The sequence below is a fragment of the Oncorhynchus kisutch genome, linkage group LG16 (assembly GCF_002021735.2).
Source record: "Oncorhynchus kisutch isolate 150728-3 linkage group LG16, Okis_V2, whole genome shotgun sequence".
NCBI classification, from domain to species: Eukaryota; Metazoa; Chordata; class Actinopteri; order Salmoniformes; family Salmonidae; genus Oncorhynchus; species Oncorhynchus kisutch.
In genome coordinates, this window is record NC_034189.2 from 687,984 (window position 1) to 710,287 (window position 22,304).

Sequence of the window (22,304 nt, forward strand, 5' to 3'; positions counted from 1 at the left end):
AATGAGAGACACCACAACACTACATAAAGAGAGTCCTAGACAACAACACACATAAAGAGAGACAACACAACACTACATAAAGAGAGACACCAAACACTACATAAAGAGAGACACCACAAACACAACATAAAGAGAGACACCACAACACTACATAAAGAGAGACACCACAACACTACATAAAGAGAGACACCACAACACTACATAAAGAGAACAACACAACACTACATAAAGAGAGACAGCACAACACTACACAAAGAGAGACACCACAACACTACATAAAGAGAGACACACAACACAACATAAAGAGAGACACCACACACACTACATGAAGAGAGTCCTAAGGACACCACAACACTACATAAAGAGAGACACCACAACACTACATAAAGAGAGACACACAACACTACATAAAGAGAGACAACACAACACTACATAAAGAGAGAAAGACACCACAACACTACATAAAGAGAGACAACACAACACTACATAAGAGAGACCACAAACACTACATAAAGAGAGACCACAACACTACATAAAGAGAGACACCACAACACTACATAAAGAGAGACACCACAACACTACATAAAGAGAGAAACACAACACTACATAAAGAGAGACACCACAACACTACATAAAGAGAGACAACACAACACTACATAAAGAGAGACAACACTACATAATGAGAGACACACAACACTACATAAAGAGAGTCCTAAGACAACACAACACTACATAAAGAGAGACACCACAACACTACATAAAGAGAGACACCACAACACTACATAAAGAGAGACACCACAACACTACATAAAGAGAGACACCACAACACTACATAAAGAGAGAGACACCACAACACTACATAAAGAGAGACAACACAACACTACATAAAGAGAGACACCACAACACTACATAAAGAGAGACACCACAACACTACATAAAGAGAGACAGCACAACACTACACAAAGAGAGACACCACAACACTACATAAAGAGAGACACCACAACACAACATAAGAGAGACACCACAACACTACATGAAGAGAGTCCTAAGACACCACAACACTACATAAAGAGAGACACCACAACACTACAAAAAGAGAGACACACAACACTACATAAAGAGAGACACCACAACACTACATAAAGAGAGACAACACAACACTACATAAAGAGACACCACAACACTACATAAAGAGAGACCACAACACTACATAAAGAGAGACACCACAACACTACATAAAGAGAGACACCACAACACTACATAAAGAGAGACAAAGAGACAACACAACACTACATAAAGAGAGACAACACAACACTACAAAAAGAGAGACCACAACACTACATAAAGAGAGACACAAACACTACATAAAGAGAGACACCACAACACAACATAAAGAGAGACACCACAACACTACATAAGAGAGTCCCTAAGACACCACAACACTACATAAAGAGAGACACCACAACACTACATAAAGAGAGACACCACAAACTACATAAAGAGAGACACCACAACACTACATAAAGAGAGACACCACAACACTACATAATGAGAGACACCACAACACTACATAAAGAGAGAAACACAACACTACATAAGAGAGAAACACTACGACACCACAACACTACATAAAGAGACACCACAACACTACATAAAGAGAGACACCACAACACTACATAAAAGAGAAACAACAAAGAAATACAACAAGAGAGAACACTACATAAACAGAGGACTACACATAAGAGACACCACAACACTACATAAAGAGAGACACAACCACAACACAAAGAGGAGACCACAACACTACATAAAGAGAGAACCAAGACTAACACAAGAGCACACAACTTACAAAAGAGAGACAACACAACACTACATAAAGAGACACCACAACACTACCTAAGGACACAACAACAACTACACATAAAGAAGGACCACCCACAACATAAAGAGAGAACAACATAAAGGAGAGGAACACCACAACACTACATAAGAGAGAGACACCACAACACTAGAACATAAGAGAGACACACCAACCAACAACTACAACATAAAGAGAGAGACACCACAACACTACATAAAGAAGAGACAACACAACACAACAAAAGAGACAACACTACATAAAGAGAGACACCACAACACTACATAAAGAGAGACACCACACACTACAAGAGAGACACCACACCATAACTAAAGAGAGCACACACAACCTACATAAAGAAGGACACACACAAAACACTACATAAAGAAGAGACACAGACACAAACCTACATAAAGAGAGACACCACAACACTACATAAAGAGAGACAACACTACATAAAGAGAGACACCACAACACTACATAAAGAGAGACACCACAACACTGCATAAAGAGAGACACCACAACACTACATAAAGAGACACAGCACAACACTACATAAAGAGAGAGAACAACACTACACAAAGAGAGACACCACAACACTACATAAAGAGACACAACACAACACTACATAAAGAGAGACAACACTACATAAAGAGATCCTAAGACACCACAACACTACATAAAGAGAGAACCACAACACTACATAAAGAGAGAACACAACACTACATAAAAGAGAGTCTTAAGACAAAACAACACTACATAAAGAGAGACAACACAACACTACATAAAGAGAGGCAACACTACATAATGAGAGACACCACAACACTACATAAAGAGAGACACCAAAACACTACATAAAGAGAGTCCTAAGACAACACAACACTACATAAAGAGAGACAACACAACACTACATAAAGAGAGACACACAAACACAACATAAAGAGAGACACCACAACACTACATAAAAGAGAGAGACACCACAACACTACATAAAGAGACGACAACACAACACTACATAAAGAGGACACACAAACACTACATAAAGAGAGTCCTAAGACACCACACAACAGACATAAAGACATAAAGAGAGACACCACAACACTACATAAAGAGAGACAACACAACACTACATAAAGAGAGACACCACAACACTACATAAAGAGAGACAACACAACACTACATAAAGAGAGTCTAAGACAACACAACACTACATAAAGAGAGTCCTAAGACACCACAAACACTACATAAAGAGAGACACCACAACACTACATAAAGAGAGACACCACAACACTACATAAAGAGAGACACCACAACACTACATAAAGAGAGACACACAACACTACATAAAGAGAGACAACACTACATAAAGAGAGACACCACAACACTACATAAAGAGAGACACCACAACACTACATAAAGAGAGACACCACAACACTACATAAAGAGAGACACACAACACTACATAAAGAGAGACACACAACACTACATAAAGAGAGACACCACAACACTACATAAAGAGAGACAACACTACATAAAGAGAGACCACAACACACTACATAAAGAGAGACACCACAACACTACATAAAGAGAGACACCACAACACTACATAAAGAGACACAGCACAACACTACATAAAGAGAGAGAACACAACACTACACAAAAGAGACACCACAACACTACATAAAGAGACACAACACAACACTACATAAAGAGAGACAACACTACAAAGAGAGTCCTAAGACACCACAACACTACATAAAGAGAGACACACAAACACACAAAAGAGAGACACCACAACACTACATAAAGAGAGTCTTAAGACAACACAACACTACATAAAGAGAGACAACACAACACTACATAAAGAGAGACCACAACACTACATAAAGAGAGACACCACAACACTACATAAAGAGAGACACCACAACACTACATAAAGAGAGTCCTAAGACAACACAACACTACATAAAGAGAGACAACACAACACTACATAAAGAGAGACACCACAACACTACATAAAGAGAGACACCACAACACTACATAAAGAGAGACACCACAACACTACATAAAGAGAGCAACACAACACTACATAAAGAGAGACAACACAACACTACATAAAGAGAGACACCACAACACTACATAAAGAGAGTCCTAAGACACCACAACACTACATAAAGAGAGACACCACAACACTACATAAAGAGAGACACCACAACACTACATAAAGAGAGACACCACAACACTACATAAAGAGAGACAACACTACATAAAGAGAGACACCACAACACTACATAAAGAGAGACACCACAACACTACATAAAGAGAGACAACACTACATAAAGAGAGACACACAACACTACATAAAGAGAGACACACAACACTACATAAAGAGAGACACCACAACACTACATAAGAGAGACACAACACAACACTACATAAAGAGAGAGACAACACAACACTACATAAAGAGAGACACCACAACACTACATAAAGAGAGACACCAACACTACATAAAGAGAGACACCACAACACTACATAAAGAGAGACACCACAACACTACATAAAGAGAGACAACACTACATAGAGACACCACAACACTACATAAAGAGAGACAAACACTACATAAAGAGAGACACACACAACACTACATAAAGAGAGACACCACAACACTACATAAAGAGAGACACCACAACACTACATAAAGAGACACAACACAACACTACATAAAGAGAGACAACACAACACTACATAAGAGAGACACCACAACACTACATAAAGAGACACAACACAACACTACATAAAAGAGAGACAACACTACATAAAGAGAGACACCACAACACTACATAAAGAGAGACACCACAACACTACATAAAGAGAGACACACAACACTACATAAAAGAGAGAGACACAACACTACATAAAGAGAGACACACACAACACTACATAAAGAGAAAGAGAGTCCTAAGACAACACAACACTACATAAAGAGAGACACCACAACACTACATAAAGAGAGACACCACAAACACACAAAGAGAGACACAACAACACTACATAAAGAGAGACACCACAACACTACATAAAGAGAGACACCACAACACTACATAAAGAGAGACAACCACAACACTACATAAAGAGAGACACCACAACACTACATAAAGAGAGACACCACAACACTACATAAAGAGAGACACCACAACACTACATAAAGAGAGACACCACAACACTACATAAAGAGAGACAACCACAACACTACATAAAGAGAGACCACAAACACTACATAAAGAGAGACACCACAACACTACATAAAGAGAGACAACACTACATAGAGACACCACAACACTACATAAAGAGAGACAAACACTACATAAAGAGAGACACCACAAACCTACATAAAGAGAGACACCACAACACTACATAAGAGAGACACCACAACACTACATAAAGAGAGAACAACACAACACTACATAAAGAGAGACACACAACACTACACAAAGAGAGACACCACAACACTACATAAAGAGACACAACACAACACTACATAAAGAGAGACAACACTACATAAAGAGAGACACCACAACACTACATAAAGAGAGACACCACAACACTACATAAAGAGAGACAACACAACACTACATAAAGAGAGACAACCACTACATAAAGAGAGACACCACAACACTACATAAAGAGAGTCCTAAGACAACACAACAACATAAAGAGAGACACACAACACTACATAAAGAGAGACACCACAACACTACATAAAGAGAGACACCACAACACTACATAAAGAGAGACACCACAACACTACATAAAGAGAGACACCACAACACTACATAAAGAGAGACAACACAACACTACATAAAGAGAGACACCACAACACTACATAAAGAGAGACACCACAACACTACATAAAGAGAGACAACACAACACTACATAAAGAGAGACACCACAACACTACATAAAGAGAGACACCACAACAACACACATAAAGAGAGACACCACAACACTACATAAAGAGAGACAACACAACACTACATAAAGAGAGTCCTACAGACACACAACACTACATAAAGAGAGACACAACACAACACTACATAAAGAGAGACACACAACACTACATAAAGAGAGACAACACAACACTACATAAAGAGACACCACAACACTACATAAAGAGAGACCACACAACACTACATAAAGAGAGACACCACAACACTACATAAAGAGAGACAACACAACACTACATAAAAGAGACACCACAACACTACATAAAGAGAGACCCACAACACTACATAAAGAGAGACACCACAACACTACATAAAGAGAGACACCACAACACTACATAAAGAGAGTCCTAAGACACCACAACACTACATAAAGAGAGACACCACAACACTACATAAAGAGAGACACCACAACACTACATAAAGAGAGACCTAAGACACCACAACACTACATAAAGAGAGAACACAACACTACATAAGAGTCCTAAGACACCACAACACTACATAAAGAGAGACACCACAACACTACATAAAGAGAGACACCACAACACTACATAAAGAGAGACACCACAACACTACATAAAGAGAGACACCACAACACTACATAAAGAGAGACAACACTACATAAAGAGAGACACCACAACACTACATAAAGAGAGACACCACAACACTACATAAAGAGAGACACCACAACACTACATAAAGAGAGTCCTAAGACACCACAACACTACATAAAGAGAGACAACACAACACTACATAAAGAGACACCACAACACTACATAAAGAGAGACACCACAACACTACATAAAGAGAGACACCAACACACTACATAAAGAGAGACACCACAACACTACATAAAGAGAGACACCACAAAACACTACATAAAGAGAGACAAACAACACTACATAAAGAGAGACACCACAACACTACATAAAGAGAGACACCACAACACTACATAAAGAGAGACACCACAACACTACATAAAGAGAGACAACACAACACTACATAAAGAGAGACACCACAACACTACATAAAGAGAGACACCACAACACTACATAAAGAGAGACAACACTACATAAAGAGAGACACCACAACACTACATAAAGAGAGACACCACAACACTACATAAAGAGAGACACCACAACACTACATAAAGAGAGACAACACAACACTACATAAAGAGAGACAACCACTACATAAAGAGAGTCCTACAACACACATCAAGAGAGACAACACTACATAAAGAGAGACACCCAAAACACTACATAAAGAGAGACACAACAACACTACATAAAGAGAGTCCTAAGACAACACAACACTACATAAAGAGAGACAACACAACACTACATAAAGAGAGACACCACAACACTACATAAAGAGAGACACCACAACACTACATAAAGAGAGACACCACAACACATACATGAAGAGAGCAACACAACACTACATAAAGAGAGACAACACAACACTACATAAAGAGAGACACCACAACACTACATAAAGAGAGTCTAAGACACCACAACACTACATAAAGAGAGACACCACAACACTACATAAAGAGAGACACCACACACTACATAAAGAGAGACACCACAACACTACATAAAGAGAGACAACACTACATAAAGAGAGACACCACAACACTACATAAAGAGAGACACCACAACACTACATAAAGAGAGACACACAACACTACATAAAGAGAGACAACACTACATAAAGAGAGACACCACAACACTACATAAAGAGAGACAACACTACATAAAGAGAGACACCACAACACTACATAAAGAGAGACACCACAACACTACATAATAAAGAGAGACACCACAACACTACATAAAGAGAGACAACACAACACTACAGAGAGACACCACAACACTACATAAAGAGAGACACACAAAACATACATAAAGAGAGACACCACAACACTACATAAAGAGAGACAACACTACATAAAGAGAGACACCACAACACTACATAAAGAGAGACACCACAACACTACATAAAGAGAGACAAAACACTACATAAAGAGAGACACCACAACACTACATAAAGAGATACAACACTACATAAAGAGAGACAACACAACACTACATAAAGAGAGACACCACAACACTACATAAAGAGACACAACACAACACTACATAAAGAGAGACACCACAACACTACATAAAGAGAGACAACACTACATAAAGAGAGACACCACAACACTACATAAAGAGAGACACCACAACACTACATAAAGAGAGTCCTAAGACACACAACACTACATAAAGAGAGACACCACAACACTACATAAAGAGAGACAACACAACACTACATAAAGAGAGACAACACTACATAAAGAGAGACACCACAACACTACATAAAGAGAGTCCTAAGACAACACAACACTACATAAAGAGAGACAACCACAACACTACATAAAGAGAGACACCACAACACTACATAAAGAGAGACACACAACACTACATAAAGAGAGACACCACAACACTACATAAAGAGAGACACCACAACACTACATAAAGAGAGACACCACAACACTACATAAAGAGAGACACCACAACACTACATAAAGAGAGACAGACACACAACACTACATAAAGAGAGACACCACAACACTACATAAAGAGAGACACCACAACACTACATAAAGAGAGACACCACAACACTACATAAAGAGAGTCCTAAGACACCACAACACTACATAAAGAGAGACACCACAACACTACATAAAGAGAGACACCACAACACTACATAAAGAGAGACACACAACACTACATAAAGAGAGACACCACAACACTACATAAAGAGAGACAACACAACACACATAAAGAGAGACCACAACACTACATAAAGAGAGACCACAACACTACATAAAGAGAGAGAGACACCACAACACTACATAAAGAGAGACACCACAACACTACATAAAGAGAGACAACACAACACTACATAAAGAGAGAGACCACAACACTACATAAAGAGAGACACCACAACACTACATAAAGAGAGACACCACAACACTACATAAAGAGAGACACCACAACACTACATAAAGAGAGACACCACAACACTAATAAAGAAGAGAGTCCAGACACCAACACACTACATAAAGAGAGACACCACAACACTACATAAAGAGAGACACACACAACACTACATAAAGAGAGACACCACAACACTACATAAAGAGAGACACCACAACACTACATAAAGAGAGACACCACAACACTACATAAAGAGAGACACCACAACACTACATAAAGAGAGACACCACAACACTACATAAAGAGACACCACAACACTACATAAAGAGAGACACCACAACACTACATAAAGAGAGACACCACAACACTACATAAAGAGAGTCCTAAGACAACCACAACACTACATAAAGAGAGACACCACAACACTACATAAAGAGAGACACCACAACACTACATAAAGAGAGACACCACAACACTACATAAAGAGAGTCCTAAGACAACACAACACTACATAAAGAGAGACACCACAACACTACATAAAGAGAGACACCACAACACTACATAAAGAGAGACAAACAAACACTACATAAAGAGAGAGTCCTAAGACACCACAAACACTACATAAAGAGAGAGACACCACAACACTACATAAAGAGAGACACCACAACACTACATAAAGAGAGACACCACAACACTACATAAAGAGAGACACCACAACACTACATAAAGAGAGACACCACAACACTACATAAAGAGAGACACCACAACACTACATAAAGAGAGACACCACAACACTACATAAAGAGAGACACCACAACACTACATAAAGAGAGACACCACAACACTACATAAAGAGAGACACCACAACACTACATAAAGAGAGACACCACAACACTACATAAAGAGAGACACCACAAAACACTACATAAAGAGAGACACCACAACACTACATAAAGAGAGACACCACAACACTACATAAAGAGAGACAACACTACATAAAGAGAGACACCCAACACTACATAAAAGAGAGACAACACTACATAAAGAGAGACACCACAACACTACATAAAGAGAGACACCACAACACTACATAAAGAGAGACACCACAACACTACATAAAGAGAGCACAACACTACATAAAGAGAGACACCACAACACTACATAAAGAGAGACACCACTACATAAAGAGAGACACCACAACACTACATAAAGAGAGACACCACAACACTACATAAAGAGAGACACCACAACACTACATAAAGAGAGACAACACAACACTAAACAGAGACAGACACACAACACTACATAAAGAGACACACACAACACTACATAAAGAGAGAACCACAACACTACATAAAGAGAGACAACACTACATAAAGAGAGACACCACAACACTACATAAAGAGAGACACCACAACACTACATAAAAGAGGAACAACACTACATAAAGAGAGACACCACAACACTACATAAAGAGACAAAAACACTACATAAAGAGAGACAACACAACACTACATAAAGAGAGACACCACAACACTACATAAAGAGGACACCCAACACAAACTACCAAAGAGAGACACCACAAACACACATAAAGAGAGACAACACTACATAAAGAGAGACACCACAACACTACATAAAGAGAGAGAACCACAACACTACATAAAGAGAGTCCTAAGACAACACAACACTACATAAAGAGAGACACCACAACACTACATAAAGAGAGACAACACAACACTACATAAAGAGAGACAACACCTACATAAAGAGAGACACCACAACACTACATAAAGAGAGCCTAAGAAACACAACACTACATAAAGAGAGACAACACAACACTACATAAAGAGAGACACCACAACACTAAAACATAATAGAGAGACACCACAACACAACATAAAGAGAGACACCACAACACTACATAAAGAGAGACACCACAACACTACATAAAGAGAGAACACCACAACACTACATAAAGAGAACCACAACACTACATAAAGAGAGACACCACAACACTACATAAAGAGACACAACAACACTACATAAAGAGAGACACCACAACACTACATAAAGAGAGACACCACAACACTACATAAAGAGAGTCCTAAGACAACACAAACACTACATAAAGAGAGACACCCAAACACTACATAAAGAGAGACAACACAACACTACATAAAGAGACACCACAACACTACATAAGAGAGTAAGACAACACAACACTACATAAAGAGAGACACCACAACACTACATAAAGAGAGACACACAACACTACATAAAGAGAGACAACACAAACACATAAAGAGAGAGACACCACAACACTACATAAAGAGAGAGACCACACAACACTACATAAAGAGAGACACCACAACACTACATAAAGAGAGAGACACCACAACACTACATAAAGAGAGACAGAACCACAACACTACATAAAGAGAGACACCACAACACTACATAAAGAGAGAGACAACACAACACTACATAAAGAGAGACAACACAACACTACATAAAGAGAGACACCACAACACTACATAAAGAGAGACACCACAACACTACATAAAGAGAGACACCACAACACTACATAAGAGAGACACCACAACACTACATAAAGAGAGACACACAACACTACATAAAGAGAGACAACACAACACTACATAAAGAGAGAGACCACAAACACTACATAAAGAGAGACACACAACACTACATAAAGAGAGACACAACAACACTACATAAAGAGAGACACACAAACACTACATAAAGAGAGACAACACAACACTACATAAAAGAGAGACACCACAACACTACATAAAGAGAGACCACAACACTACATAAAGAGAGACCACAACACTACATAAAGAGAGACCACAACACTACATAAAGAGAGACACCACAACACTACATAAAGAGAGTCCTAACACACACAACACTACATAAAGAGAGACACCACAACACTACATAAAGAGAGACACCACAACACTACATAAAGAGAGACACACAACACTACATAAAGAGAGACACCACAACACTACATAAGAGAGACACCACAACACTACATAAAGAGAGAACCACAACACTACATAAAGAGAGACACCACAACACTACATAAAGAGACACCACAACACTACATAAAGAGAGACACCACAACACTACATAAAGAGAGACACCACAACACTACATAAAGAGAGTCCTAAGACAACACAAACACTACATAAAGAGAGACACACCACAACTACATAAAGAGAGACACCACAACACTACATAAAGAGACACCACAACACTACATAAAGAGAGTCCATAAGACAACACAACACTACATAAAGAGAGACACCACAACACTACATAAAAGAGAGACACCACAACACTACATAAAGAGAGACAACACAACACTACATAAAGAGAGTCCAAGACACCACAACAAAACTACATAAAGAGAGTCCTAAAGACACCACAACACTACATAAAGAGAGACACCACAACACTACATAAAGAGAGACACCACAAACTACATAAAGAGAGACACCACAACACTACATAAAGAGAGACACCACAACACTACATAAAGAGAGACACCACAACACTACATAAAAGAGAGACACCACAACACTACATAAAGAGAGACACCACAACACTACATAAAGAGAGACACCACAACACTACATAAAGAGAGACACCACAACACTACATAAAGAGAGACACCACAACACTACATAAAGAGAGACACCACAACACTACATAAAGAGAGACACCACAACACTACATAAAGAGAGAACACCACAACACTACATAAAGAGAGACAACACTACATAAAGAGAGACACCACAACACTACATAAAGAGAGACACCACAACACTACATAAAGAGAGACACCACACAACACTACATAAAGAGACACAAGCAAAACACTACATAAAGAGAGAGAACACAAACACTACATAAAGAGAGACACCACAACATATAAAAGAGAGACAACACAACACTACATAAAGAGAGACAAACACTACATAAAGAGATTCCTAAGACACCACAACACTACATAAAGAGAGACACCACAAACACTACATAAAGAGAGACACCAAACACTACATAAATAGAGTCTTAAGAGACAACACAACACTACATAAAGAGAGACAACACAACACTACATAAAGAGAGACAACACATACATAAAGAGAGACACCACAACACTACATAAAGAGAGACACCACAACACTACATAAAAGAGAGTCCTAAGACAACACAACATACATAAAGAGAGACAACACAACACTACATAAAGAGAGACACCACAACACTACATAAAGAGAGACACCACAACACTACATAAAGAGAGACACCACAACACTACATGAGAGAGCAACACAACACTACATAAAGAGAGACAACACAACACTACATAAAGAGAGACACCACAACACTACATAAAGAGAGTCCTAAGACACCACAACACTACATAAGAGAGACAACACAACACTACATAAAGAGAGACACCACAACACTACATAAAGAGAGACACCACAACACTAAATAGAGAGACAACACTACATAAAGAGAGACACCACAACACTACATAAAGAGAGACACCACAACACTACATAAAGAGAGACAACCACAACACTACATAAAGAGAGACAAACACTACATAAAGAGACACCACAACACTACATAAAGAGAGAGAACCACAACACTACATAAAGAGAGACACCACACTACATAAAGAGACAACCACACACTACATAAAAGAGAGACAACACAACACTACATAAAGAGAGACACCACAACACTACATAAAGAGAGACAACACAACACTACATAAAGAGAGACACAACACTACATAAAGAGAGACAACACTACATAAAGAGAGACCCACAACACTACATAAAGAGAGACACCACAACACTACATAAAGAGAGAGAGACACCACAACCTACATAAAGAGAGACACACTACATTAGAGACACCACAACACTACATAAAGAGAGACAAACACTACATAAAGAGAGACACCACAACACTACATAAAGAGAGACACCACAACACTACATAAAGAGAGACACACAACACTACATAAAGAGAGACAACACAAACACTACATAAAGAGAAAACACAAACACTACATAAAGAGAGACACCACAACACTACATAAAGAGAGACAACACAACACTACATAAAGAGAGACACCCACACTACATAAGAGAGACACACCACAACACTACATAAAGAGAGACACCCAACACTACATAAAGAGAGACAACACAACACTACATAAGAGAGACCTAAGACACCACAACACTACATAAAAGAGAGACACCACAACACTACATAAAGAGAGACAACACAACACTACATAAAGGAGACCACAACACTACATAAAGAGAGACACCACAACACTACATAAGAGAGACCACAACACTACATAAAGAGAGACACCACAACACTACATAAAGAGAGACACCACAACACTACATAAAGAGAGACAACAAAACACTACATAAAGAGAGACAACACAACACTACATAAAGAGAGAAGAAACACAACACTACATAAAGAGAGACACCACACACTACATAAAGAGAGACACCACAACACTACATAAAGAGAACAACACAACACTACATAAAGAGAGACACACAACACTACATAAAGAGAGACACCACAACACTACATAAAGAGAGACACCACACAACACTACATAAAGAGAGACACACAACATAAGAGAGACACACACACTACATAAAGAGAGAACCACAACCACTACATACAGAGAGACACCACAACACTACCTACAGAGAGGACACCACAACACTACATACAGAGAGACAACCACAACACTACATAAATGAGAGACACACAACACTACATAGAGACACCACACCTACATAAGAGACACCACAACACTACATAAAAGGAGACACACTACATAAGAGAGACACCACAACACTTCATCAAAGAGAGACCACTACAACACTACATATGAGGACACCACAACACTACCTAAAGAGAGACACCACAACACTACATAAAGAGAGACACCACAACACTACATAAAGAGAGGACACCTACAACACTACATAAAGAGAGGACACACAACACTACATAAGAGAGACAACCACAACACTACATAAAGAGAGACACCACAACACTACATAAAGAGACACCACAAACACTACATAAAGAGAGTCCTAAGACACCACAACACTACATAAAGAGAGACAACACAACACTACATAAAGAGAGACACCACAACACTACATAAAGAGAGACACCACAACACTACATAAAGAGAGACACCACAACACTACATAAAGAGAGACACCACAACACTACATAAAGAGAGACACCACAACACTACATAAGAGAGACACCACAACACTACATAAAGAGAGACACCACAACACTACATAAAGAGAGTCCTAAGACAACACTACATAAAGCGAGTCTAAGACAACAACATAGCATGGCAACAACACTTGACAACACAGCATAGTAGCAACAACACATGACAACACAGCATAGTAGCAGCAACACCTGACAACACAGCATAGTAGCAACAACACATGGTGCAAACATTATTGGAGTATAGAGTACAGTGATGTGTCCTATAAGGAGCATTGGTGGCAAATCTGATGCCCGAACGGTAAAGAACATCTAGCTGCTCGAGAGCACCCTTACCTGCCGATCTATAAATTATGTCTCTGTAATCTAGCATGGGGAGGATGGTCATCTGAATCTGGGTTAGTTTGGCAGCTGGGGTGAAAGAGGAGCGATTACGATAGAGGAAACCAAGACTAGATTTAACCTTAGCCAGCAGCTTTGATATGTGCTGAGAGAAGGGCAGTGTACCGTCTAGCCATACTCCTAAGTACTTGTATGAGGTGACTACCTCGAGCTCTAAACCCTCAGAGGTAGTAGTCACACTGATGGGGAGAGGGGCATTCTTCTTACCAAACCATATGACCTTTGTTTTGGAGGTGTTCAGAACAAGGTTAAGGGCAGAGAAAGCTTGCTGGACAGTAAGAAAGCTTTGTTGTAGAGCATTTAACACAATCCAGGGGGAGGGGCCAGCTGACTATAAGACTGTATCATCTGCATATAAATGGATGAGAGAGCTTCCTACTGCCTGAGCTATGTTGTTGATGTAAATTGAGAAGAGTGTGGGGCCTAGCATTGAGCCCTGGGGAACTCCCTTGGTGACAGGTAGTGGCTGAGACAGCAGATGTTCTGACTTTATACACTGCACTCTTTGAGAGAGGTAGTTAGCAAACCAGGCCAAAGACCCCTCAGAGACACCAATACTCCTTAGCCGGCCCACAAGACTGGAATGGTCTACTGTATCAAAAGCTTTGACCAAGTCAATAAAACTAGAAGCACAACATTACTTAGAATCAAGGGCAACGGGGACATCATTTAGGACCTTTAAGGTTGCAGTGACACATCCATAACCTGAGCAGAAACCAGATTGCATACCAGAGAGAATACTATACTATACTACTAGACATCAAGAAATCCAGTCAGTTGATTATTGACACGTTTTTTCCAACACTTTTGATAAACAGGGCAACATAGAAATAGGCCTATAACAGTTAGTATCAGCTTGAGGAAAATGGTTTCATGCATTTTAGAATAAGGTTGTAAAGTAACAAAGTGGAAATGTCAAGGGGTCTGAATACTTTCTGAAGGCACTATATACACACACACACACACACACACACACACACACACACACACACACACACACACACACACACACACTATACACACACACTATACACACACACACACACTATACACACACACACTATATATACCTCTCTCTTATCCTTTCTCTCTCTCTCTCTTATCCCTCCTCTCTCTCATCCCTCCTCTCTCTCTCTCTCTCATTCCTCTTCTTTCTTCTCAGGAGGAGGACATGGAAAATGACGAGGAGGAAGGGGGCGGTTCCCAATGTGATGGTGACGGGGTCGATGATGACGGACAGCCCAATCCACCCAATGAGAAGAGAGTAGTTAAGCTGATGACAGACGACCCAGCCTTTAGACGAGGGAGGATGAGGTGGCTGAAACAGGAACAGACCCGACTACAGAACCTTCAACAACAGAATATTACTAAAAGACTCAGACAGGTTTGAATACACTCCACCTTCTGTAGTATAGTCCCTGGGACGCAGCTCCACCAGGGGGCCTTGTAGTATAGTCCCTGTGACGCAGCTCCACCAGGGGGCCCTGTAGTATTTTCCCTGTGACGCAACTCCACCAGGGGGCCCTGTAGTATAGTCCCTGTGATGCAGCTCCACCAGGGGGCCCTGTAGTATAGTCCCTGTGACGCAGCTCCACCAGGGGGCCCTGTAGTATAGTCCCTGTGACGCAGAATATAAACCATTCTATCTTTCTTCTCCTCCTCCAGAACACCCAGAACTCCCCAACCCCCAACACCCCTCTGGTCCCAGTGCACCCCCCCCCTGTGGTCCACCTCCCCGGGACCGGCCGCTTCATCCCCCCACAGGACTGTAAACTCAAGTTCCCCTTCAAGAGCAACCCCCACCACCGTCTCTCATGGAGCCCTGCCACTGCCCTGATGATGCTGGGGGAGGGGGGGATAGATGGTGAGTGGGAGGAGCGGGCAGAGGGAGGAGGTGGAAAAGCAACTCCCTCTCCTCCTCCTCCTCCTGCTGCTCTCCTCCCACTCCCATTCCAGATGGTCCCTAGAGGCCACACCCCCTCCCCACACCGCACCTGGCAACAACCACAACAGCACCGTAGCAACAGTAACCATGGGAACCCACACTTCCCAGTTCCAGGGCAACAGCAGGGGCCGCCTCCGTGGCGATATAGGCGGAACTCCCTGGACAGCTCCCCACAGGGCAACAACAACAATCACCAGGGAAACAACTACCCCGGCAACCCCAACAACAACGGAGGTGGTCACCAGGGGCGACCGCGTTATCGTGGAGGAGGGGGGATGGAGGGAAGAGGAAGGGAGAGGGATCAGAGAGGAGGAGGAGGGAGGTTTCAGCAGGGGGAGACAGAGGAGGGTACCATCACCCCTACTACATCCCTCCTCACCAACACCTCTACCACAGCAGCAGTAACCACCACCCTCCACCAGGGGGCCACATATCCCCCCAGGGAAGAGGAGGAGGTGCAGGGTGGTTTCAGGAGGGGTACAGCACCCCCCCTCGCATGAAGAGGCAGTTTAGTGCCCCCGATCTGAAGAGCAAGGAGACCCCTGTGTGACCTCTCACCCCTGACCCCACACACAGACAACCTTCCTATAAGGACACTGCATATCCAGCTGACAGGCTTATGACCTGTCATAACACTACATACTGCTGTTATAACTGATGCTACTACACTACATGGTGTATAATGTAGCTATATGGACTGGGGCATGTGTGTGTCTGCATGCTTCTGTCTCTGCCATTGTGTAATTGAATACAGAACAGAGTGTGTGTGTCAACGCTTTGCTTAGCACACAACAATGAGTCTGCACACTCTGTGTCACTCACACACAACACTAAATAACGCCAGTGTGTGTGTTCCTGCTGTAGTGGTTAGCGTTCTCATATACAACAGGTCTTTTTAAATATTAGTTCTGAGGGTCTTTCTGAAGGTCAGCAGTTCTGTTTTAGTTGTTGATACGTTTTCATGCACCAGCAGGGCATTATGGGAGGTGCCTTCGGCGGCCTGGCCCACACGACCGTACCTGCTTTCCCGTCCAAATTACATATTGATCCTTTATTTGACCTGGACGCGCGTCAACACAAAGACCCATCAATCTCAGATAAAGCATCCGAGTGACAGAAACAGCACCCCTCTGTCTGTCTGTCCCCTCTGTCTGTCCCTCTGTCTGTTTCCTCTGTCCCCTCTGTCTGTTTCCTCTGTCTGTCCCCTCTGTCTGTTTCCTCTGTTGTCCCCTCTGTCTGTCCCCTCTGTCTGTTTCCTCTGTCTGTTTCCTCTGTCTGTCCCCTCTGTCTGATCTGTGTCCTCTCTGATACTATTTCTGGCCAGACAGCATCAGAGACATATAGTAACATTGAGGGGTGCTGATTGGCTCGAATGCTTTCTCCAGTGAGATAGTTACAGCGGAGAGGAAGTCTCTCCAGAATAAGCCCAATGCGTTTCTATGGGCATAATATGCAGACCTAAGCATGTCGCCTGCCTACCTGCCATTAGGACAATGACTCCCGTTGTTAGGGCGGAGACATGAGCATCTAGTCATTATATACAGATCTCTGGTTTCAGCCTCTTGGGAATTGGACAGTTGGCAGGTGCACAGGTCTCTGTTAGGATACTTCCCTTAAAGAAAATATATGTTTTGCCAAAATTATATAATTACTCCTGTTGTCCATTTTTTCATTGTCTTTTGTTTGGTGCGCTAAATGTGAGCAATGAGCATGTGTCTGGTCTCTCTGCCATGATAACGTTGAGGGAGAGCATGTGTCTGGTTGCTCTTCCCTGATTGTGTTGAGGGAGAGCACGTGTCTGGTTTCTCTTCCCCGATTGTGTTGAGGGAGAGCATGTGTCTGGTTTCTCTTCCCTGATAGTGTTGGGAGAGCATGTGTCTGGTTTCTCTGCCCTGCTAGTGTTGAGGGAGAGCATGTGTCTGGTTTCTCTTCCCTGGTAGTGTTGAGGGAGAGCATGTGTCAGGTTTCTCTGCCCTGATAATCTTGAGGGAGTGTGCGCACCTGAGCATGCCTAGCAGTAGGCCTACCTGGCCTGCTGCGTGCATATGTAGAAAAGCTCATTTGGGAGATCTGATTGTCTTAGCCACAACTAATCAGCTGAGCCTCTCAGTCATTTTTTCCTCACACAGTAAGATAATGAAGTCTGACATTTTTTTTTACATCCATTGCGAATGATAATAGTTCCTCACGGTTTTTGAAAAAAAAAACACTCCTGGCCTATGAGAATCACCCAGCCTCGGGGTGAAAAAAGCTAAATATCATGATCTGATGATCGCATATATCCAGTGGAAACAGCAGAAACTGCTTTCTGTCCCGACCTCACTGGGCCGGAATAGTTGATACAATGTTGCAGGTTCGCTTGCCTTGGGGCTGGACTCAGTTGATGATCAAGTCAAGAACAATGGAAAGGGAGGCAGACAGCAGAGTAGAGAGATGAATGCGATTGAAAATGAAAGAATAAATATTTTATCGGGATATTTTTTGACTGTTTTTATTTGTTGGCTTTAGGAATATGTATTTTACTGAGTAGATGACGGGCGTTTTAGGTCTACTGCTACATTGACCTATAGACTATCTCTGAGTTCTAGGCTCTCGCATTGGTTTCATTTGTAACCTTTACATTTGTATGATTAATGTGACAATGATTTTGAGAAGCGAAAATGTTATTATTAAAATTAAACTGTTCCACGGAAAACAAAATGCAAATCAACTGGGAGAGACACCACAACACTACATAAAGAGAGACACCACAACACTACATAAAGAGAGACACCACAACACTACATAAAGAGAGACACCACAACACTACATAAAGAGAGACACCACAACACTACATAAAGAGAGACACCACAACACTACATAAAGAGAGGACACCACAACACTACATAAAGAGAGACACCACAACACTACATAAAGAGAGACACCACAACACTACATAAAGAGAGACACCACAACACTACATAAAGAGAGACACCACAACACTACATAAAGAGAGACACCACAACACTACATAAAGAGAGACACCACAACACTACATAAAGAGAGACAACACAACACTACATAAAGAGACACCACAACACTACATAAAGAGAGACACCACAACACTACATAAAGAGAGACACCACAACACTACATAAAGAGAGACACCACAACACTACATAAAGAGAGACACCACAACACTACATAAAGAGAGTCACCACAACACTACATAAAGAGAGTCACCACAACACTACATAAAGAGAGACACCACAACACTACATAAAGAGAGACACCACAACATAAAGAGAGACAACACTACATAAAGAGAGACACCACAACACTACATAAAGAGAGACACCACAACACTACATAAAGAGAGACACCACAACACTACATAAAGAGAGTCACCACAACACTACATAAAGAGAGACACCACAACACTACATAAAGAGAGTCCTAAGACACCACAACACTACATAAAGAGAGACACCACAACATAAAGAGAGACAACACAACACTACATAAAGAGAGACACCACAACACTACATAAAGAGAGACACCACAACACTACATAAAGAGAGACACCACAACACTACATAAAGAGAGACACCACAACACTACATAAAGAGAGACACCACAACACTACATAAAGAGAGACACCACAACACTACATAAAGAGAGACACCACAACACTACATAAAGAGAGACACCACAACACTACATAAAGAGAGACACCACAACACTACATAAAGAGAGACACCACAACACTACATAAAGAGAGACACCACAACACTACATAAAGAGAGTCCTAAGACACCACAACACTACATAAAGAGAGACACCACAACACTACATAAAGAGAGACAACACAACACTACAAATCAACTGTAATCTTCCCCAAACTTAAAACTCATGTGCCGCCTGTGGTCTTTATATAACATTCATTATAAAAACATGCCGCCGGTCAAAAGCCCAACCAACTGATTTGTTCTGCCACCTGCGCTGTACACCAGAAGAGATTTCAATGAAGATGGTAGTTAGATTCTTTCTGTATGAAGAGTTAGATTTGAAGAGAACTTTCTATCACAGAACAGATGGACGTTTCTGGGTTGTTTCTGCCTTACCAGACGCCGTGATGGTTTAGCATGCTAGCCTGTTAGCATGTGTTAGCCATGCTATCATCGTAATGGTTTAACATGTTATACTGCGCTAAACAGGTTAGCATTTGCTAGCCTGTTAGCATGTGTTAGCCATGCTATCATCGTAATGGTTTAACATGTTATACTGCGCTAAACAGGTTAGCATTTGTTAGACTGTGCTAGTCAGGTTAGCATGGGTTAGCCTTATGCTAGCCGGGCTCATGTGTTAGCCTAAGGCTTTTGTATTAGCCTGTGTTAGTGTGGGTTAGCCTTTGCCAGCATTTGTTAGCCTTGTTGTTATAATGTATCATAGCTGCATTCAACCCAAAGAGAGCAGAGCAGCAGGAAAGAAGCATGTGGTGGAGCCCCCTGGTGGCTGGGAGGAACCACAGCACCCTGCCTCAGCTCAGCTGTACAGAGAGACCAGGTCAGGTATATACACTACAAAGGACATAGTTGGATTCATAGTGTTGCTATAGAAACAGTCTTGGAGATTCTACCTCCATATTGACTTTGGGAATCAGGTTGGGAATATATTCTGGGATATCAGGATCAACAGGAGCTGGCATCGTTGGGAATTGTGAATATGGCACACACTTTTGGGATTATATTGAGTTTTTATAATATTCTGTGTTACTATGGTTA

At 41.1% G+C, this 22,304-nt stretch overlaps 1 protein-coding gene across 1 annotated transcript in view; it reads left to right on the forward strand.

The window, feature by feature from the left end:
• The window catches only part of kif1ca (kinesin family member 1C, a), a 134,924-nt gene extending 114,908 nt beyond the window's left edge, over positions 1 to 20,016 (forward strand). The window contains 2 exon segments of the mRNA XM_031791496.1: positions 16,759 to 16,980; positions 17,262 to 20,016. Coding sequence (XP_031647356.1) covers positions 16,759 to 16,980; positions 17,262 to 18,041 — 1,002 coding nt within the window. The 3' untranslated portion in view covers positions 18,042 to 20,016.
• Positions 20,017 to 22,304: the final 2,288 nt, after the last annotated feature.